Raw genomic sequence first — 19,872 nt, 5'->3', positions numbered from 1 at the left:
AACCTGGCCCCTGAGCAAAGACAACCCCACAGATGGGTTTGTCTGTACTCAATGCAGAAGTAATCCAAACAGTTTTTCCCAAGAGTCCCCTGACATGCACTGCTGGGACCATGTCCCTACTATATGCAGGGGTTTGGATTGGGCAGGCCCTGCTCGGTTGGTGGAGCCTCAGGTGTTCACCAACCATGAGGCCTTAGCTAAATGCACCTCCCAGTTTTTGAAAGTTCCCCCACCCAGTGCCCTCAAGGTGGTTTTGAGCAGGCCATTGCACTGTTCCATTTCCCCAGCTGCTGGTGCATGGTAAGGGATGTGGTACACCCACTCAATGCCATGTTCTCTAGCCCAGGTGTTGATAAGGCTGTTCTTGAAATGAGTCCCATTGTCAGACTCAATTCTCTCAGGGGTACCATGCCTCCAAAGGACTTGCTTTTCCAGGCCCAGGATGGTGTTCCGGGCAGTAGCGTGAGGCGCAGGGTAGGTTTCCAACCATCCAGTTGTTACAGCGGGGATTACTGTAACACGCATATATGTACCAGGAGTCCCGTGGAAAAAAATATATATGGAGAGATTCATGGTAGATGTTTCAGAGATGTTTATTTCCCCAGCCGTATGGCCGGGGCTCTGCTGAGGAAGTCCTCCAGTCATGGGACCCAAGGGTTCTTGGCCACACAGGGAAGCACAAACCAACCAATGGGGAATGAGGCTGACCAGGGGCAGGGAAACCCCATGTCTCCCCCCCAGGGCCCCTCTCCCAGGGCTCCATGGCAGGGGGGAGGGACCCCAACCTCCAGTGGTGGCTTCCACCATTGTGAGCACATAGCGCTTGCCTTGGCAGGTTTGAGGCAGTGTGATGTAATCAATCTGCCAGGCCTCTCCATACTTGTATTTAGACCATCGCCCACCATACCACAGAGGCTTCACCTGCTTGGCCTGCTTGATTGCAGCGCATGTCTCACAGCCATGGATAACCTGGGAGATACTGTCCATGGTTAGATCCACCCCTCAGCCTTGTGCCCACTTACAGGTGGCATCTCTGCCTTGATGGCCTGAGGCATCATGGGCACATCAAGCTAGGAACAACTCTCCCTTGTGCTGACAACCCAAATCTATCTTGGACACCTCTATTTTCACAGCCTGATCTACCTGTTCATTGTTTCAGTGTTCCTCATCAGCCCCACTCTTGGGGACATGGGCATCTACATGGCGGATTCTCACAGGTAGCTTCTCTACCCAAGTGGCAATGCCTTTCCACTCATCAGCAGCGCAGATTGATTTTCCCTTGAGCTGCCAGTGTGCCTTTTTCCACCTTTCCAGCCACCACCACAGAGCATTGGCTACCATCCATGAATCAGTGTAGAGGTAGAGCTCTGGCCACTTCTCTCTTTCAGCAATGTCCAGAGCCAACTGGATGGCTTTGAGTTCGGCAAGTTGGCTCGATCCACCTTCTCCCTCAGTGGCCTCTGCAAGCTGTTGTGTGGGACTCCATATGGCTGCTTTCCACTTTTGTTTCATCCCTACAATGCGACAAGAAGCATCAGTGGAAAGAGCGTAGCGTGTTTGTTCTGCTGGCAGTTGGTTGTATGGTGGAGCGTCCTCACGCATGTCATTTGTTCCTGTTCTTCTTCGTCACTGAGACCAAAGCTTTCACATTTGGGCCAATTTGTGATTATTTTTATGGTCCCAGGGCAATTTGGGTTTCCAATACAGGCGCGCTGTGTGATGAGAGCAATCCACATGTTCCATGTAGCATCAGTGGTGTGGTGGGTAGAGGGAACCTTTGCTTTGAACATCTGGCCCAGCACTGGTAGTCGGGGTGCCAGGAGGAGTTGTGCTTCGGTGCCAATGACCTCCTCAGCGGCTTGGATTCCTTCATAGGCTGCCAGGATTTCCCTCTCTGTTGGAGTGCAGTGGGCTTCTGAGCCTCTGTAGCTTTGGCTCCAGAATCCCAGTGGTTGACCCCAAGTCTCACCAAGCACCTTCTGCCACAGGCTCCAGGACAGACCATTGTTCCCAGCTGCAGAGTAGAGCACGTTCTTCACCTCTGGTCCTGTCCTTACCGGGCCCAAGGCTACTGCATAAGTGATTTCCTGCTTGATCTGGGCAAAGGCTTGCTACTGTTCAGGGCCCCAGTAGAAATCATTCTTCTTATGGGTGACCAGGTAGAGAGGGCTCACGATCTGGCTGTACTCGGGAAGGTGCATCCTCCAAAAGCCTATGACACCTAGGAAAGCTTGAGTTTCCTTCTTGTTGGTTGGTGGAGACATCACTGTGATCTTATTGATGACCTCAGTGGGAATCTGATGCCATCCATCTTGCCATTTCAGGCCCAGGAACTGGATCTCTTAAGCAGGTCCCTTGACTTTGCTCTTCTTGATGGGCAAAGCCGACTTCCAGGAGAATCTGGATGATTTTCTCTCCTTTCCCAAATACCTCCGTTGCCATGTTCCCATGCACAATGATGTCGTCGATGTACTGCAGATGTTCTGGAGCCTCAATCTTTTTCAGTGCAGTCTGGATCAGTCCATGGCAGATGGTGGGATTGTGCTTCCACCCCTGGGGCAGTCGGTTCCAGGTGTACTGCACACCCCTCCAAGTGAAGGCAAACTGAGGCCTGCACTCTACTGCCGGAGGAATGGAGACAAATGCATTAGCAGTGTCAAAATTGGTGTACCCCTTCGCTGCTTTGGACTCCAGCTCATACTGGAGCTCCAACATGTCCGGTACGGCAGCGCTCAATGGTGGAGTCACTTCATTCAAGGCACGATAGTCCACAGTCAATAACCATTCCCCGTCAGACTTGCACACAGAACAAATGGGGCTGTTGAAGGGTGAGTGGGTCGTGCTGACCACCCCTTGGCTCTCCAGTTCAGGATCGTCGTGTGGCTGGGAATTACGGCATCTCTATTTGTTCGGTACTGCCGGTGATGCACTGTTGAGGTGGCCATTGGCACTCAATGCTCTTCTACTTTCAGGAGCCCAACTGCAGAAGGATTCTTGGTTAGCCCAGTGTCATAGGTTAGCAAGCTGGGTCTCGGAAGTGAAGTTCTTCTTACATCTTCCTCTATGACTGCACAGGACCTATCAGATGGCCAGTTTGAATATGGACAATTCTTTAAGCCACTTAAAATTGTGACCGCCTCTGTGATACACACTTAAGAATAGACAAACTCCTCCTCAAGCTCTCTCTCGTTTCCGGTGCTGGGACAGGTGGTTGCAGGGCCTGAGTGGGGGGCAAGTGGGCCATGCCCAGGCCTTCTCAGGCCAGGCTGGGCCAGGCCACGGCTCCAGGATGACCCCCCCCCCAGCAGGGCTGTGGGCAGCCAGAGCAGCTCGGCTCTCCCCTCCCCCACCCCTCCACTGCGGCCAAGATTTCAGCAAAATCGGCACCGCTGTCTGGCAGAGGTCAGGTGACCAATAGCGAGAAGCCACATTCCAGCTGCAAGGCCGAGGTGAGATTAACCCTTTTAGTGCTGTGAAGAGCTGAAAACCTGGCGGAAGAGAAAGAGGAGATGCTTAAAGCTGAAAGTCTGTTGTGAAGCTATGATATATCTGAGTGTCCTGTTGTAATTTCATGAAGATATGGGGGGTGGAGTGTTCAACTCCTGAGGAAAAGCAGCTGCGCTGAGATAGGCAGATGCTGAAGCAGCTGTAATTTCAAGAGAAGTTTGGACAGGGAGACATGAACCAGGTGAGGACTTTTGCTCCAAATGGAAAAGGAGAAGACCTCAATTCCTAGAGATGCTCCCAGAGATAGCCCTAAAGATGAAGATGAGGAAGACCCTTTGCTCCCAGGGAAGGAGAAGGGCCTCTGTTCTTAGAGATGAAATGCTCCCAGAGATGGGTGAAGAGAACTTTTGTTTCTGGATGGCTCAACTTTAAAAGAGTACCCCAAAAACTTCAAGATTGAAACCTCGAAAGCAGTTGTGGGAAAAGCTCTGCAGGTTGGGGGAAGGGACTCACATGCGAGCAGAGAGACCTCTTCCTAAATGGACTGAACAATATTTGGAAGTGGGCGGCTGTCTCGTTGTGATAATGTTTTCTTAGCACGAGCAAGAAGAGACTTCTCTTTCAAATGGACTGAACAAGGTTATTATGGGAGTGGTAAACAGACTGAACATCTTAAGGGTTGTCTTCTTACATTTGTCAGTGGGAGAAGGGAGGAAGGTGGGGAGGGGAGGAGAGTTCTGAACGTATGGTATAAGTTTTTTTTTCCCTCTTTTAGGTCAGTTAATTAACTTCTTTATATTCTTTCAAGTTTGGTGCCTGCTTTGCATTTCTCCTAATTCTTATCTCACAGAAGATAAACAGTAATGAGTATTTTGGACCAAGCCACTACACTAAATTGGTGTTTGTGCCCGGGGGCAAACCGAACCCGCTACAGGCACTAAATTTATGTCTCGGTTTTGGAGACAAGACTTCAGGAGGAAACACTCTGGAATGAGTGTCTCCTCCAAAGGGAAGAGGACCTCCCCATTTCCTCCACCAGTAAGACAAGTGGGTTACAAGAACTGAAAGTGAGCAAAAAAACCCAAACTGTTTATTAACACCAAACAAAGCAGGGTAGAACAGGGGAAGAAACCACGAAATACAACAAATTCCTGGAGAGGGAACAGACGCACGGGCTCAGACCAGCTGGAGCCACCCCGCAGGCCCACTGGGGCCAACCAGCAGGCTCCCTGGACTGGAGGGAAGGGAATCAGTGAGGCAAGGGGGAGGGAAGGGAAAAAGAACAAGAAAACCCAACAGAACCTTCTCCCAGCGAGCCAGAACACCAAAAAACCCAAGGAGTCGCACAACACTCCCAGCTCACTCCCTCCAAGGCCCTGCCGAGACCTCAGAGCCCCGGAGCCATTGAACTGACCCTCACCCACGTCCCGTGGCTCTGGCCCCACCCCCAGGTCCATCCTAAAGACACAGCATCCTTGGGCATTGAGCGGAGGGTTAAGGAATAAAGCAGCCTCATAACATCACCCCAGGACAGTGTTCCAGTAGCGGGCCTGTTTCTCCCCATACAGCGTGTCCCCCATGATGTGCCTCATGTTGCTGTCCAAGTGCAGGAGCTGCTCCAGGCTGGAGCTGAACCTCACCATGAACCTCACCTGTTTGGTACCATTAATGACGTGACACTCAGACTTTACCATGTGCTGGAAGAGCCCTGTCTATACAGGACAGAGGTGAGGGGATGCCCCCCCAGCAGCCCCCAGAACCCCACAGCAAGCCAAGAGCTCAGGGGGCCACCCCAGATCCCCACTCCACAACCCCTTGCTCCATGGCTGCCATGGGACCTTCCTTCCCACAGTCCCACCCTCATTTCCACCCTTTTTCTGTTTTCTCCCCTCCTTTCCCATCAATCCCCAGCTGCCAGCCCCAGCCCCCATCAGTTTGGGGGTCCCAGTCCCCCCTTTTAACCCTTTCCCAACCCTTTCACACAATCCTCCCAATCCCCGGTCCCCTCCTGCCCAGTTTTGAGATCCCACCCTTCCATTCCCCAATTTCTAAGCTTTCCCATGCCTATCCCATCATCCCCCAGTCCCCAGCCCCCTTCCCATTCTTGCTTTAGGGGGTCCCACTCCCCCTCCAACTCATTTTATGGGTCCCACACACCCATTTTCCCTCCTCTCCCCACCTTTCCCACCATACCTGGCCTCCTCTTCCCACCCTCTCAGCTCACCTGAGAGCTCCATGCCTGTGGCCAGGGGGCTCCCAGCACCACCAGTGCCACCAGTATGGCCCCAGCTGCCCCATCCCCAGCTCTGAGCAAGTGCTGAAACCTCCCCTCTCTCCCTTAATTCTGCTCCCGGGGGGCACTGGGGGTGAGGATGCCCCAGGTGGGGAGGTGTGGGTGCAGCAGATCTGCCTGGCACCTGGGCAGTCATCAGTGAGAAAAGCTCAGAGTGGCTCAAAATTGTTTAGTGACTTCTTTGGTTGGCTGAGGAAAGGCCCAGGAGCTGAGATAAGGACCAGGAGAGCTCCCACCCAAACCACCAGCACGGAAAAACGGACCCAGTCTGGGGACAGGGATTGCATTTATTAGCAATGAAATCAGAGCACGAGAATGAGAAGCGAAATAAATCTCGCAAACATCCTCCCCAACAATGGGGATCATCTGGAACAGGGGTCACCAGGTCTCTGCCCAACGAGGGTCACTGAGCATCACCCCACAGGGATCCTCTGCTGCGAGATGAAGTTGGAGCAGTACACAAAGCCCTTCCTGCACTCGGGGCACCCGCAGGGCTTCCCTTACTGGTGGCTCCGTTGGTGTTTGGTCAAGTGAGAGCTCTGGATAAAGCTCTTCCCACACTCAGGACACTCGTAGGGCCTCTCCCCAGTGTGGATCCTCTGGTGGTAGATAAGGTGACATCTCTGCCTGAAGCTCTTCCCACACTCAGGACACTCGTAGGGCCTCTCCCCAGTGTGGATTCGTTTGTGCCTGCTGAGGCTGCAGCTGTACCTGAAGCACTCCCCGCAGTCGGGGCAGCGGAAGGGCCTCTCATCTGTGTGAATCCGCTGGTGCAGGAGAACTCTGGAGCTGGTCTGAAACCTCTTCCCACATTCGCCACACTCGTATGGCCTCTCGTCAGTGTGGATCTTCTGGTGGCGAATCAGGCTGGAGCTCTGTCTGAAGCTCTTCCCACATTCCCCACACACATAGAGCCGTTCCCCAGTATGAATCAACCGGTGTTGGATCAGGCTGGAGCTCTGTCTGAAGCTCTTCCCACATTCCCCACACACGTAGGGCCGTTCCCCAGTATGGATCAACTGGTGGTGGATCAAGTCGGAGCTCTGGCTGAAGCTCTTCGAACATTCCAAGCATTTGTAGCGTTTCTCCCTAGCGTGACGCTGCTCATGGACCACCACATTTGAATGCTGGCTGGATCTCCGGCCGCCTTCCTGGCACAGGGTGGGTCTTTCCTCCTCACAGCTCCCTGGGCTACGTTTGCAGCCCCTCCTCCTGCGGGATCTCCGGTGGTTTTCCTCCACTGTGGAGAGGCTCAAAATGGCCTCTTCCACCAGGTTCTGCTGTGGGGATTTGTCCTCCCTGGGCTCCATCCTCAGTTCCTTGTCTGGGGGAGGAAGGACAAGGAGAGGATGGGATTTGACTCCGTGCCACAGGGAAGGGGAAGGAGATCCCCCCAGTCCGTCCCCGGCAGGACGGCCTCGGCAGCGGGGTTGTCCTGCAGCCGGGGGCGATGCTGGGCTGGGAGATGGAGCAGGAGAGAGGGAAAAGGGGCAGGGACTTCCTCCTCACCTGCCTGGGTGTCCCGGGGCATCTTCCTCTTTCTCACAGCCTCCGCCTCCATCTGGCCAAGGTTTGGGAGTGGGAAATCCTGGTTTGGAGGGAAAAACAAGGTGTGAGTGTGTTGGCTTAGGGGTTGGTTTAGTCCTTCTTAGGGGTTGGCTTAGTCCTTCTTAGAAGTCACCGGGCATATCATGACTGTAAAATCCTCTCAAAGACCGTGCTGGATTGAACTGGCATGAGAAATGAACCCCACTGATCTGCCCCAAGAGAGATTAAGGTGAGAGTTAAAATTTACCAAAGAGATGACAAGAAATACCATGATACAGCTGTAACCCACAAAGGCTGAGTATAACCAGGCACCCTGGGACAAGAGCAGAACGGTGGTGCTTAGTTCCTGTGCTGAGCACCACCTGGTCCCGCTGCATGCAAAGCAAAAGGAAAGAAAACAAAACCTGTTGGTTGCAGTGGTAGACACACTGTCCTGTCCAAGTGATGGGTGCAGTCATGTCGACAGCAGTGGCCACAGTCCTGTTGGAGTTCTGCTCCTGCCCTGGATCTCTTGAGTGTTGCCAGAAGGCCTCAAACCCAGATTTTATATGCTCAGGTTCAGGTGGGAATGCTTAGCCCCTCCCCCAGGGTGGGCAGTTTCACAATGGAATGATGTCATCCTGGGAGTCATGGGATATTTTGGGAGCCTTGATGGTCTCAGTCCTTGCAGCTGCCCATTGTGCTGGGGCCATTCAGTCCATGATGGCCCATCAGCAGAGGTGAGCCCTCAGGCTGGGTGGGACTGTGCTGCTGCTACCCCGGAGGGAGTTATCCCAGCTGAGTCATTGGTGTGCAGAAAAAGAAACACTGCCCTGCCTCCCAGGGTTTGCCTTTCCTTCCTTATCTCATTTAACAGCCAGCTCCTCATAGCCTGAGGGGTTGGGGGTGCACTGGGCAGCTCCTGCAAAGGACCCATCATGAACAGCTCATCAGAAATGAGATAAGGGGAGTGGAATGCACAGTTTGGTCCCACCCACAGAGGGCTAAAGTGGCACCCTGCTCCTGTCAGCAGCACAGGCTGGCAGGGAGATGGCATTGTAAGGTCTTGCTCCACTTGGCTTTCAGCCCACTAACCCACGGGCAGGGTCCCTTCCCACCCCAATCCTTCTGGGCTTCTGGCAGGGACTCGCTTCCCTTTCCTTCCTCCCTCTGCTTCCAGCTGGGAATGTGCTGGGAAATGTCCAGCAAAGCAGCCTTTGCTGTCTGCTCTGGGAACCCACCCAGCTGCTGCACCTTGTCTCCTGGCCCTGCACAGCTCCCGTGGGAGGCACAGCAGGACCAGCACCCTGCAAGCCTCGGGAATGCCCCTCTGGCATCCACAGCACACTCTCCAGGCATCTGGAATATCAGTTCCCAGCAAGGAGAAGATGTTCCTGCCCTTGAAGGCAAAGCTCTCAGGAAGGAGCCAAAAGCCAAGTGCTGCAAGATCTTCCAGTGACATTTCACTGCCAGCCTTCATCACCTCATCCATGGTTGTTTTAGCTGGTGGATTGGGAACAAAATCAGGGGAGGGCCTTTGGTGGGAGCTGCTCTGGCTCCAGAGAGACACTGAGAGACAAACAGAGCAGGCAAAGAAAGGCAGAAGAGGAAGGAGAACACAAATACAATCAGCTGAGAAGGTGGCACTCTGGAAACCAGACCAGAACTGACTGAAAATGAATGTGACAGAAAGAAAGAATTTGGAATTGTGATTTCCTATCAAAATACAATTTCCTGCCTTTCTCACAAACCTCCTCCTGCTGTCATTCAGCAGGGCTTTCACAAAGTGCTCTGATGGGAGTGGATGTTCCAGGCTGCAGACACAAGGAAACCCGGAATGGGCTTCTTCCTGCTCCTGGGGAGTTTGACATCCTCTGCCGAGGAGATGAGGAGGCAGCAGAAGAAAAGGGCAGCTGGGGTTCACCCTTCCACAGGAATAAGAGGGGGAAAGTGTCTCGTCCTCTCTGTCTCTGCTCCCCCAGGGATATGAAGGCTGATCCCAGACCCCCAAGGGTCACATTCAGGGCTGCCTTCCTGGAATGCTCATGTGGAATGCAGGAGCAGCGTGGCAGCACCCGGATCTTGGACCACCCAGCTGCCCCCCAAATTTAGTTTCTCTGTCCCTCTCCTACCTGGGGAGTCCCGGGGCGATCTCCAAGCCTCTCTTGTCTGGAAATGATTCAGGACTGGGGATGGTCTCTGTCCCTCTCACCCCACTCAGTGCCTGGTGGGGGTCTCTGTCCTTCTCCCCTTGAGATTTTTGGGAGGTGCTTGTGTGGGTTTGGGGGTGTCTGTGTCGCTCTCACCCCAATGGTGCTTGGGCTGGGTCACCCCAGGGGTGAGAAGGACAGAGACTCCCCCGGCCTCCCCAGGTATGAGAAGGTCAGAGAGCACCTGAGCACACTCAGCAGTGTGAGGGACACAGAGCCCTTGGTCCCCAGTCCCGCAAAAGCATTCCCTGGGGCAAGAGGGATGGAGATGCCCGAGCATCCCCAAGGCTGAAAGGGACAGGGACACTGCCTTGGGAATGCCCTGGAGTGAGAGGGACAGGGACAACCCCACCAAGCCCCTCCCCAGCATCCCCCAGGGAGAGTGGCACAGAGAACCCTTGAGCATCCCCTGGGCACTGGACAAAATAAACTTGGTAGAAATCAAACTTTACCGAAAATGCTTGGAGGAATGTTTGCTCTTCCCACAAGTCACTTGTGATGAAAACGCAAACAAACTCCAACCATGAATGAACCAACAGCACAAGCAGTTATGGTGGCAATTCAAAGGTCCAGCGGTTCCCGCACAGCTCCAGCTCAGCTGCTGGCAGGTTCCTGTAAAAGAAAAGTGAAAGTTCGGCCCAATACAGATGATTTAAAGGAAGGATAAACTCTGTGTAGCTGTCACAGAGGTGACAGGGATAAAGAAAAAAATGATTCTCATATTTGGCAAACGTCCCCAGCCTGTGAAAGAGAAAAGGGGGGAGATCAAGGGAGTGACAGGGACAGAGACCTCCCCTGGGGAGGGGCGAGTGTGACACTGTCCCCTGTGTGTGTGGCCTTCCCGGGGTGGGGGTTTCACAGCGGAGCCAGTCTGGGTAAGGGGGGTGGTGTTCACTCCCCCTGGGCAGGGTGTACCTCACATCCCCCAAACTCTCCTCCTGCCCCCTTGGTTGGGGGATGGGGGTGCAAACCTGGCCTCAGCAAATGGGTCTGGGGGCTGGGGCCTCCCCCAGCCAGGGCTGGTTTTCAGGACAGTCTTGGGGCTGAGTCAGGGATGCAGTATCCCATGATGGTTTGTGCTTGGCAGGTGGGAAACTTCTGTTCCCGTGGTGTTGTTTGTTCTGTTGTGCTCTCTCTGTATTTTATAGTAAAGACCTGTTCCTCCCTTTCCTGCATTTTTGCTTAGGAGCCCTACAATTTTGGAATTGGATCCAAGGGGATCATCGGGGCACTGCTGGGCCCCATGGAAGCAAGGGGCCAGTGTGATTCTGAGAGGCCCCATGGATCCAAGGAGACCATTGTGCTCCTGTAGGTCTTCATGGAATCACAGGGTCCATTGTGACACTGCTGGGCCCCGTGGAGCCAAGGACATTTTTGTGACACTGAGGTGCCCCGTGGAAGCAAGGGAACCTGGAACAGCTCTGGCTGGCTTGGCCTCCTGGTGGCCACCTGACAGCTCCAGCTGATCTTGGAATGTTGAGAGTCGCTTCTCATCTGCCCCTGGAGCTCTGGGGCTCCGTGCTTTCCTTCCTATGGAACAGATCCGTCCTTCTCCTCCAGGTGCCCATGGCCAAAATTGAGATTCCTTTTCCAAATTTCTGTGTATCCAAGGACTGTTCCCAGATGAAACCTGCCAGGAAAATCAGATCTGCTGGGCTTTGCCTCCCAGGGACCCCCTCTCCTCTGCCTTTGTGACACTGAAGTCTGTTTGGCGTCAGGCTGTTCCGCAGGCAATCCCGCTTCCTTCGGGGCTGCTGTTGCCCCTGTGCCCACTGCCCCCCAAAAGAACAGGCTGCCCTGTGGGGGAACAAATGCTGCTTCTCCTGGGGAAAGCCTCAGCGAGGGCTCAGTTTGCCGTTGCGGTGACTGCAGGAAAGGGGCACCCCACCATGGGGCATTTCTTGGTCAGCTCCAGACATAAAGAGTGGGAAACTGTCTGAGACTCGGGTTGTGGCCTCGAAGGCACCACTGTGGTTTGCAGGGAGCTGCAGGGCAGCACAGCCCTCTCTGTGCCCAGGAGCGGTCACTTTGGAGGTGGTGTTGGATCTGATGGGGACAAGGGTGTACCCTGTGGGGCTGGGGGTGGCCTTGAGACTCTCCATGGCACTGAGGAGGAGCTCCATAGATGGTGGTTGCTGTCTGGAGCTGAGGGGCCATAGGGGGTTGGGAGAGCTGTACCTGGCCAAGGGAATGTGTGTGGGGGGCTGCCGTGACCTCTCGGCCACCGTTTCCACTCTGTCTCTGTCCCCAGCCATCACCCCAAAGCTGCTCAGGGGCTCTGGGGAATGGGCAAAGATTCATTGGGGACAGGGGCAGGAAGACCATGGGGTGTCCTAAAACTGGGCACTGTGAGGGTCCCAGGAGGGGACAGGACTCAGTGGGTGGGAGGAGAGGGGCTGGGCTGGGCTGTGCCCAGGCTGGGGGGTTGTGTCCGAGGTTCCCCGACCCCTGTGGTGTGGGGGTGCATTGGGGGCCCCTCCGTGGCCTGTGGGGGTGCTGGAACCCCCCACCCATGGGTGCTGTTGCTGCAGGTTCTGGGTGTCTCTGCTCTGCCGTGTGTCACAACAACTCCTCCAGCTGTCATTTCGTGTCACCGAGGGGCTGGATGCCACTTGCATGACCCTGGGGACAAGAGGAGAAGACTGGGGACTGTCACTTCAGATGGAAGGAGAGAGAGTTGCACATTTTGATCGAGCCCCACGAGGGCCAGTACAAGGTGAGACCCCCAGCAGTGGCAGCTCAGCTCCCCATGGCAGGCACAGCTGTGCTTCTGGGGGCATCGGTGTCCCCACTGTCCCTGATGTCCCTGCTGTCCCCTCTGTCCCTGCCATCCCCATGTCCCTGCAAATCACGGTGAACCAACAGAAATCGCCGTGGAAAGTGGAAACATCCTGTCCTCGGGCAGGGCTCTCAGGGTGGCAGGAGATGTCACCCTGGAGCGCGTGCAATGGAACCCACATGGCTGGTGCTGGTATGGGTGGGGACCTACAGGGGCTGGGGACCTCCAGGGGGACAGGGACCTCTAGGGATGGTTGTGGACCCCAGGAGGCTGAGGAGGTCCATGGACTGGAGATCCCCAGGGGCTCAGAGGACACACAGAGGTGGGGAACGGGGTGGATGAGGTCGCTGTGCCACGATGGCCATGTTCCCAGCTCCATGTGCCTCTGCTCCCTCCCACACATGGCTGCAGGTGTCAGGGACATCTGGACAGGGTGGAAGGGATGTCAGAGTGGGGGGTACCTTGGAATAGCCCACGTGGGTTGTGGAGTGGGGGGCACAGGAGGGTTTGTGGACAGATGGGTACCTGGCTGCATGGGCCTCTGGGATTACCCTGGCCGTCGCACCATGCTCGTGGTGCCCTTCCCTTCCCCCACCTGAGCCTGTGGGGGCACCTGTGGGGGACAGGGTGACTCAGAATGTCTCCTAGTGGGGCCTGATGGAACACAGGAGACCATAGTGAGGGTATGGAGCCCCATTGATCCAAGGGTCCAGTGTGACACAGAGGAGCCTCATGGAACCCAAGGGACCAGAGAAAGGTTATGGAACCTCATGCAACCATGGCTCCACTATGACACACCAGGGCCTAATGCAGCTCAGGAGACCACAGTGAGGTTCTGGAACCTCATGGAAAAAAGCCTTAAAATGACACAGTGTGGCCTCACGGAACCCAGGATACCATAACCACTGTATAGAACCTCACGGAACCAAGGCTGTGGTGGGACACAGCGGGTCCTCATGGAACCCAATAGTCCATAGTGAGGTTATGGAAAGTCCTGGAACCAAGGCTATATAGCAACGAACCAGGGCCTCACGAACACAGGAGACCATTCTGAGGCTGTGGAATCCCATGGAACCAAGCCTCCAATATGTTTCAGCAGGGCATAACGCAGCTCAGGAGACCACAGTGAGGTCTTGGAACCTCATGGAAGCAAGGCTCTGATTTGACACAGTGAGGCCTGTTGGAATAAAAGAGACCACAGTGGAGTTCTGGAACCCAATGGAACCAGGGCTCTACTGTGACTCAACGGAGCCTCATGGAACCCAAGAGACCACAGTTGTGGAATATGGGATTACATTTGTTAAAGTGATTGAAGCTTATGCTCAGCAGAAGGCCCTGTGGGAAAGGCCCCGCTGCGGGCTGGGCGGTTGGAAGTTGGGTGAAGGGTGAGAGGCAGCTGCGAGTGAGAAGAGAGTCGGTTGAGTGAATATCCCTGGAAAAAAGAAGGAGATTGGACCTGTATGGCGGCTCTTACATCGGCAAACTACTGATATTGCTGATGTGAAATTAAGCACCCTGCTGGACTGGTTGTCCGATCAGGTTAGAGATTTTCCCTTCAGTGGGCCCCTTCAATCAGAAGCCTGGCAAGTGGTAGGGCAGAGACTTTTTGATATCGCCAGGGACAGCGATGCCAAAGCTTGCAGGCACCTCGCTACATGGGGAACGATCATGGCGGTCTTTAAGTGAAGTCGAATGGATGTTGGCCATTACGCGGCTTCAGAAGCTGATTCCCCTGAGCCCTCAGTGCCACCAGAACCTGTATCCAATGCATCCGGCTACCCCGAGATTCTCCCATCCCCTACGGGATTGATTTACATGATAAAAAAAATCCCTACACAGTTGGCCCCCTTGGCACGGAAGTCCCAGACCGCAAGCAAGCATCGGACTCCCTTCCTGCCCAGAATGATGACATTGTAACCCAGCACTGGCGGAAGTGTAGGGAAGCCGCGATGGAGGAGAACGACCTGGCGGTCGTTACTGCCTGTCCGGTTATATATGCGCCGAAGCAACGCCCGGCCTACAGGGAACTAGATTATAATCAAAGAACTGAGGATGCTAGTAAAGGAAAGCGGCGTATCCTTCTGTGATGTCCTAACTTACCTGGAGTCCATAAGTACCGTGTACGTCCTCGTACCTAATGACTGCAAAAGCATAATGAGAATGATTTTGACATTGGCGCAGTTTGCAGGCTGGCTCACCGACTACCGTGAGCTGTGTACTACCCAGGCGGAAGTGCTGCGAGACAGAAATCCACCCATCGTTGCCGCACAGCTGACCGGAGAGGGTCCGTACGCAGTCCCTACAGCGCAGACAGGCTATCTGTGTGACGTCTATGATATCATCACCCACCTAGCCCGGCAAGCCCTACGGCGACTCTCGGGGACGGGTATTGATTCTAATGTGTCTTTTGCTAAGATCTTACAGGGTCTGGCGGAGTCATTTGTACAGTTCCTGGACAGACTGCAAGCCGCACTCTGCCGGAGAGCCGGTAAGGATGAGGCCAGAGCTTTTTTGTTGCAGCAGCTTGCTTTGTAAATGCAAATGAAGACTGCAGAAAAGCATTGCTTGCTGTTCGTAACCCGCACACTTGCGACATAGCAGATATGGTTAGAGCATGCCAAAATGTGGGTTCTGCCACTCATGGAACCAAGGCTCTGATGTGATACCGTGGGGCCTATGTGAACACAGGAATCCATTGTGACTCTATGGAATCTTCTGGACCAAGGCTCCAACATGCCACAGTGGAGCCTCATGGAACCAGGAGACCACAGCCACCAAATGGAACCTCATGGAATTAAGCATCCAGTGGGACAGAGCAGGGCCTAATGCAGCTTGAGACTGAGTCCATAGTGAGGTTATGGAACCTCATGGAGCCAAGGCATAAAGCTGTCAGGGACTGAAATGGTTCATGCCTTAAACATTGTTATGAAGGAGTTTTGCCCATTCTAGCAAAAACTGTAACAAGGAGCTACAGCCACAGAAGCCCAGCCCTCCTTGAAGATGCCTGACTGGCACTTTGGACTGGGAGTTCAGTCACAGAGCTAAGAGAAAGGGGACACTACTGTGCAATCATCTCAGGTTCTAGGCAGAAGTAATCAAGGCTGAGGGAAAAGAATGCATCCACAAGAAAACCAAAGAGCACAAAATCATGGCTGGCTGGGTTTGGGGTGGAGGAGACCACAGTCCACAGAGGGCTTACACAGGTTTACACAGACTCCCCTGCCACTGAGGGGGGACGAGGATGTTTCAGGTCTGTGGTGCTACCTCTGGTCAGAGGCACTGAACACCCATCCTCCCTTACACAAACTGGCCCAGCTGGGAAACCTCCAACACTGGATAGGCCATATCCATGGGACATTCACATGAGAGGCAGCTGAGGGGGTGTCATAATCCATCAAAGACCTCCCAAAGTGCTCCCAAAATTTATTCCTGAGGCCTTGCTCCACAGGACTGCACATGATGCAAAGTGATGCAGCAGACCCAGAGTCTGCTGCAAGAGACAGTGTCCAAGTGCCCTCCCCCAGGGGAGGTACCTGGGCATTCCCACCTGCCCTGAGCATATATTAATCCATTGGATTCTGTGCTTTTAGGGGGACTCTTACCACCGAAAAGACCAGCTGGAGAGCATCATTGGGATCCCAGTGGGATCCGTGGAGTGGTGTATTTTCTTTCATCTGTCTCTCTCACTCTCTGCCCCCCCAACCTCTTTTCTATCTTTCTCTTCTGTCTCTCTCTCTCTCTCTCTCTCATATTTGCTATTAAATAAAGCCCATACTATTGACTTTGGTCTTGGTCTTGTTTGCACCTTAATTTGGGCAGAGGCATTTCTAATTCCTTTCATGATTGGACTGTGACATCCTGCTGTGCTGAGAGTTTACACTTAGTTCCATGAGATATTTCTGTGTGACAATGTTCTCCTGGGTTCCAAGAGGCCCCACTGTGTCACAATAGAGCCTTGGTTCCATGAGATTCCATTGCCCCCAGTGGTTTCCTGGGTTCCAAGAGGCCCCACTGTGTCACAGCGGCCCCTTGCTTCCACAAGCCATGCCACGGTCCCAGTTGCACCTGGCTTCCATGAGGCGCTGCTGTGTTCACAATTGACACTTGGTTCCATGAGATTTCACTGCATCACAATGTTCTCCTTAGTTTCAGGAGAGGCTGATGTGTTGACAATTGACCCTTGGTTCCTTGAGATTCCGTTGCATCACAGAAGTCTCCTTGGTTCCATGAGGCCCTCCTCTGCCACTAGGGAGCCGTAGTTCCATGTTTTTCCATTGTGTGTCAATGGCTTCCAGTGCTCTGTGAGGCCACAACATCAAACAGTGGACATTTGCTTCCTTCGGTTTCCACAGTGTTCCAATGGTCTCCTGGTTTCCATGCAGCCCCTCTTTGGAACAACTGAGACTTGCTTCCCGGAGGTTCTATTGCGTCACAATGGTCTCCTGGCTTCATTGAGGCCCCACTGTCTTTACAATGGACACTTGGTTCCCCAAGATTCCATGGCGTCACGGTGCTCTCCTTTGATTCATCAGGCTGTGCTGTGTCACCATGGACACTTGCTTCCTCAAAGGCTGGAGTTGTCCCAGTGGCACTGGCTGTCCCTCAGGCCGCGCTTGTTCCAATGGCACCTTGGTTGCATGAGAATCCATTGCCCCACACTGGTCTCCTGGGTGCCACGGGGCCTTTCTGTGTCACAGTGGACCCTTGATTGCACCAGCCTTGGCAATGTCCCAGTGGAATCTGGGTTCCATGAGACCCTGCCATGTCACAATTGACCACTGGTTCCATGAGACTCCATTGTGACCCTGTGCTCTCCTAGGTCCCATGAAGCCTTGCTGTGCCACAATGGCGCCTTCTTTCTACTAGGCCTGGCAATGTTTCTGTGGCCATTGTGTTCCATGAGGCCTCACTCTATAACAATTGGCCCTTGATTCCATGAGATTCCATTGCATCCCACAGATGTTCTGGGTTCCATGAAACCCCACTGTGTCACAATGGACACTGGGTTCCATGAGTGGTGGCACTGTTTCCACACCACCTCTGTCTGAAGAGGCCCCACTTTGTCACAATTGACTCTGGGTTCCATGGGCTGGGAAGAGCAGAGGTGGGAAGAGGCCCGGCCATTGTCCCTGGCTGTGCTGCTGTGCTGGGAGTCTCTTCCCTCCAGCTGTGCCCACAGGCACTGCCCCTGCAGAGCCAGAGAAGGGCTGAGGAACAAACCTTGGACACACAAGTCAGGGCAGACACTCCTTTTGATTCAAATGCACTGGGAAGAAGCCTCCTGAAAGTCTTTGTGTTTCCAAAGAAAGGCAGACGTTCATCTAGAAATGCTAAGAGCAGTACTACAGGATTTTATAAAAAACAGCATAACACTAGAAAAAGAAGAAAAGAAGGCACCAATGAAAAAATGGACAAATAGAAAAAACCCCCTGAGATTGTAAAGAGTTACATTCTGAAGGTTCTGGAGCAGAAAAGAGAGAGTTTATTGCTTCTGAAAAGATATAGTCATCATTTTCCTCAGGGCATCCTTGAGCTCCTGGCTCCTCAGGCTGTAGATGAGGGGGTTCAGGGCTGGAGGCACCACCGAGTTCAGAACTGACACCACCACATCCAGGGATGGGGACGAGATGGAGGGGGGCTTCAGGTGAGCAAATGTGCCAGTGCTGAGAAACAGAGAGACCACGGCCAGGTGAGGGAGGCACGTGCAAAAGGCTTTGTGCCGGCCCTGCTCAGAGGGGATCCTCAGCACGGCCCTGAAGAACTGCACATAGGAGAAAAGCATGAACACAAAACAACCCAAAAAAGGAGAAGTACTAAAAGCAAGAAGCCCAAATTCCCTCAGGTATGTGTCTGAGCAGGAGAGCCTGAGGATGTGTGGGATTTCACAGAAGAACTGGCCCAGGGCATTGTCCTGGCACAGGGGCAGAGAAAATGTATTGGCCGTGTGCAGCAGAGCAGTGAGAAAGCCACTGGCCCAGGCAGCTGCTGCCATGTGGGCACAAGCTCTGCTGCCCAGGAGGGTCCCATAGTGCAGGGCTTTGCAGATGGACACGTAGCGGTCGTAGCACATGAGGGTGAGGAGGAAATCCTCTGTTCCAAGAAAGAAGACAATCAGAAACACCTGAGCAGCACATCCTGTGTAGGAGATGTGCCTGGTGCCCCAGAGGGAATTGTGCATGGCCTTGGGGACAGTGGTGCAGATGGAGCCCAGGTCGGTGAGGGCCAGGCTGAGCAGGAAGAAGAACATGGGGCTGTGCAGGTGCTGGCCGCAGGCTCCGGCGCTGATGATGAGGCCGTTGGCCAGGAGGGCAGCCAGGGAGATGCCCAGGAAGAGGCAGAAGTGCAGGAGCTGCAGCTGCCGCGTGTCTGCCAATGGCAGCAGGAGGAAGTGGCTGATGGAGCTGCTGTTGGACATTGCTGTGTCTGGCCATGGGCACCTGTTCATGGAGAAAGGACAGTGATAAGTCAGGACAGGCTGCTTGGAGCCAAACCTGTGCCATTCCCTGCAGACTGTGCCGCTGGGACTGCCCCACCCTTGTTCCTGCTCTGGGAAAACCTTCACCCAGTTGCCTGCCTGAGCTCCACTTGTGCTGTCTGAGTGTGCCAGGAGCAGCCAGGCCTGAGCGTGGGGGCTCTCGAGGAGCCATCCCTGCCCCGCTGCCCTGGGTTTGTGGCCGTGTGGCAGAGGGACAAGGCTGGAGAGTCAGGATTTGTCAGTGGACTCCCTCCTAGAAAGGCTTGGTAGCAGTTTTACTCTCAGTTCCACAGGACAGGGATGGCAGGAGTGAGTTTTAGGAAAGGTTTTCCTACCCACACATCATTCCTGGTTCTCTGAGGTTCTTGGAAGGACACAGCGAGGAGAGCCATGGGTGTACCCATGATGGTATCTCTGGGAGGGAGGCTCAGCTCATTCCCCTTTCCCATGGACTGCTTTGCCCACAGCCCCATAGGGCACTGGGAAGCTTGGACACCCCATTCCCATGGACAGCCCTGACTGGCAGGAATCCCAAGGGCAGAGCCTGACTCCGCTGCTGAAGATCCCAGAGCCCCCCTGAGAGCACCAGATAGCAGTGACAATGTCAGAGGAGTAATAATAATAACAATAACAAGGACAATAGCAGAGACTCAGAATGTTCTGTCATTCTGGGATTCCAACTCCGGTTCTGCTTCTCTCATCCCGCAACCTTCCCAACCTGCTCCAAGCAGGAAATCCAAACACGCTCAGGAACGCTCCTGATCTTGACAGCAATCCCTGGCTTGCCTTCTTTTGGGAAGTGCCTCCGGAGCTGTGCCCAGGCTGGTCTGGAGCTGGGAGCAGCCCTGCCCCAGCCAGCAGCTCTCAGCAGCAGCACCTGCCCTGCTCAGGGTCGCTCCTTCCCCCCACTGCTCCTCCCCCAGCGCTGGCAGCAGCTCCCCGGGCCGGCTGAGAGCTGCCCCTGGCAGGCAGCAGAGTCCCTGCCCCAGCACAGCGCCCTGGGCTGCAGGACCCTGCTCTGCAGGACAGCCCTGGCCACCCCTGGCTGCAGCCCCGGCTGCTCAGCCCTGCAGCAGAGCCTGGCAACAGGAGCTGCCTTGTGCTGGGCCTCGGGTGCTGCAGCACGGAAACCCAGCCCTGC

The 19,872-nt window shown here is 54.4% G+C and overlaps 1 protein-coding gene and 1 pseudogene across 1 annotated transcript; both read right to left on the bottom strand.

Annotated features, from left to right (window-relative positions):
- Window positions 1-7,757, bottom strand: part of LOC138102480 (zinc finger protein 850-like) — a 289,839-nt pseudogene extending 282,082 nt beyond the window's left edge.
- A 9,981-nt stretch (window positions 7,758-17,738) lies between these two features.
- Window positions 17,739-18,701, bottom strand: LOC138102508 (olfactory receptor 14J1-like). The gene has a single exon (XM_069000207.1). It carries the CDS (start codon window positions 18,699-18,701, stop codon window positions 17,739-17,741), a length of 963 nt encoding a protein of 320 aa, XP_068856308.1.
- Between the last annotated feature and the right edge of the window lie 1,171 nt (window positions 18,702-19,872).

Source organism: Aphelocoma coerulescens, unplaced genomic scaffold, assembly GCF_041296385.1.
Source record: "Aphelocoma coerulescens isolate FSJ_1873_10779 unplaced genomic scaffold, UR_Acoe_1.0 HiC_scaffold_77, whole genome shotgun sequence".
Taxonomy (NCBI): Eukaryota; Metazoa; Chordata; class Aves; order Passeriformes; family Corvidae; genus Aphelocoma; species Aphelocoma coerulescens.
Note: the sequence above shows the minus strand (reverse complement) of the source record. Positions and strands in the feature narration are given on the sequence as shown.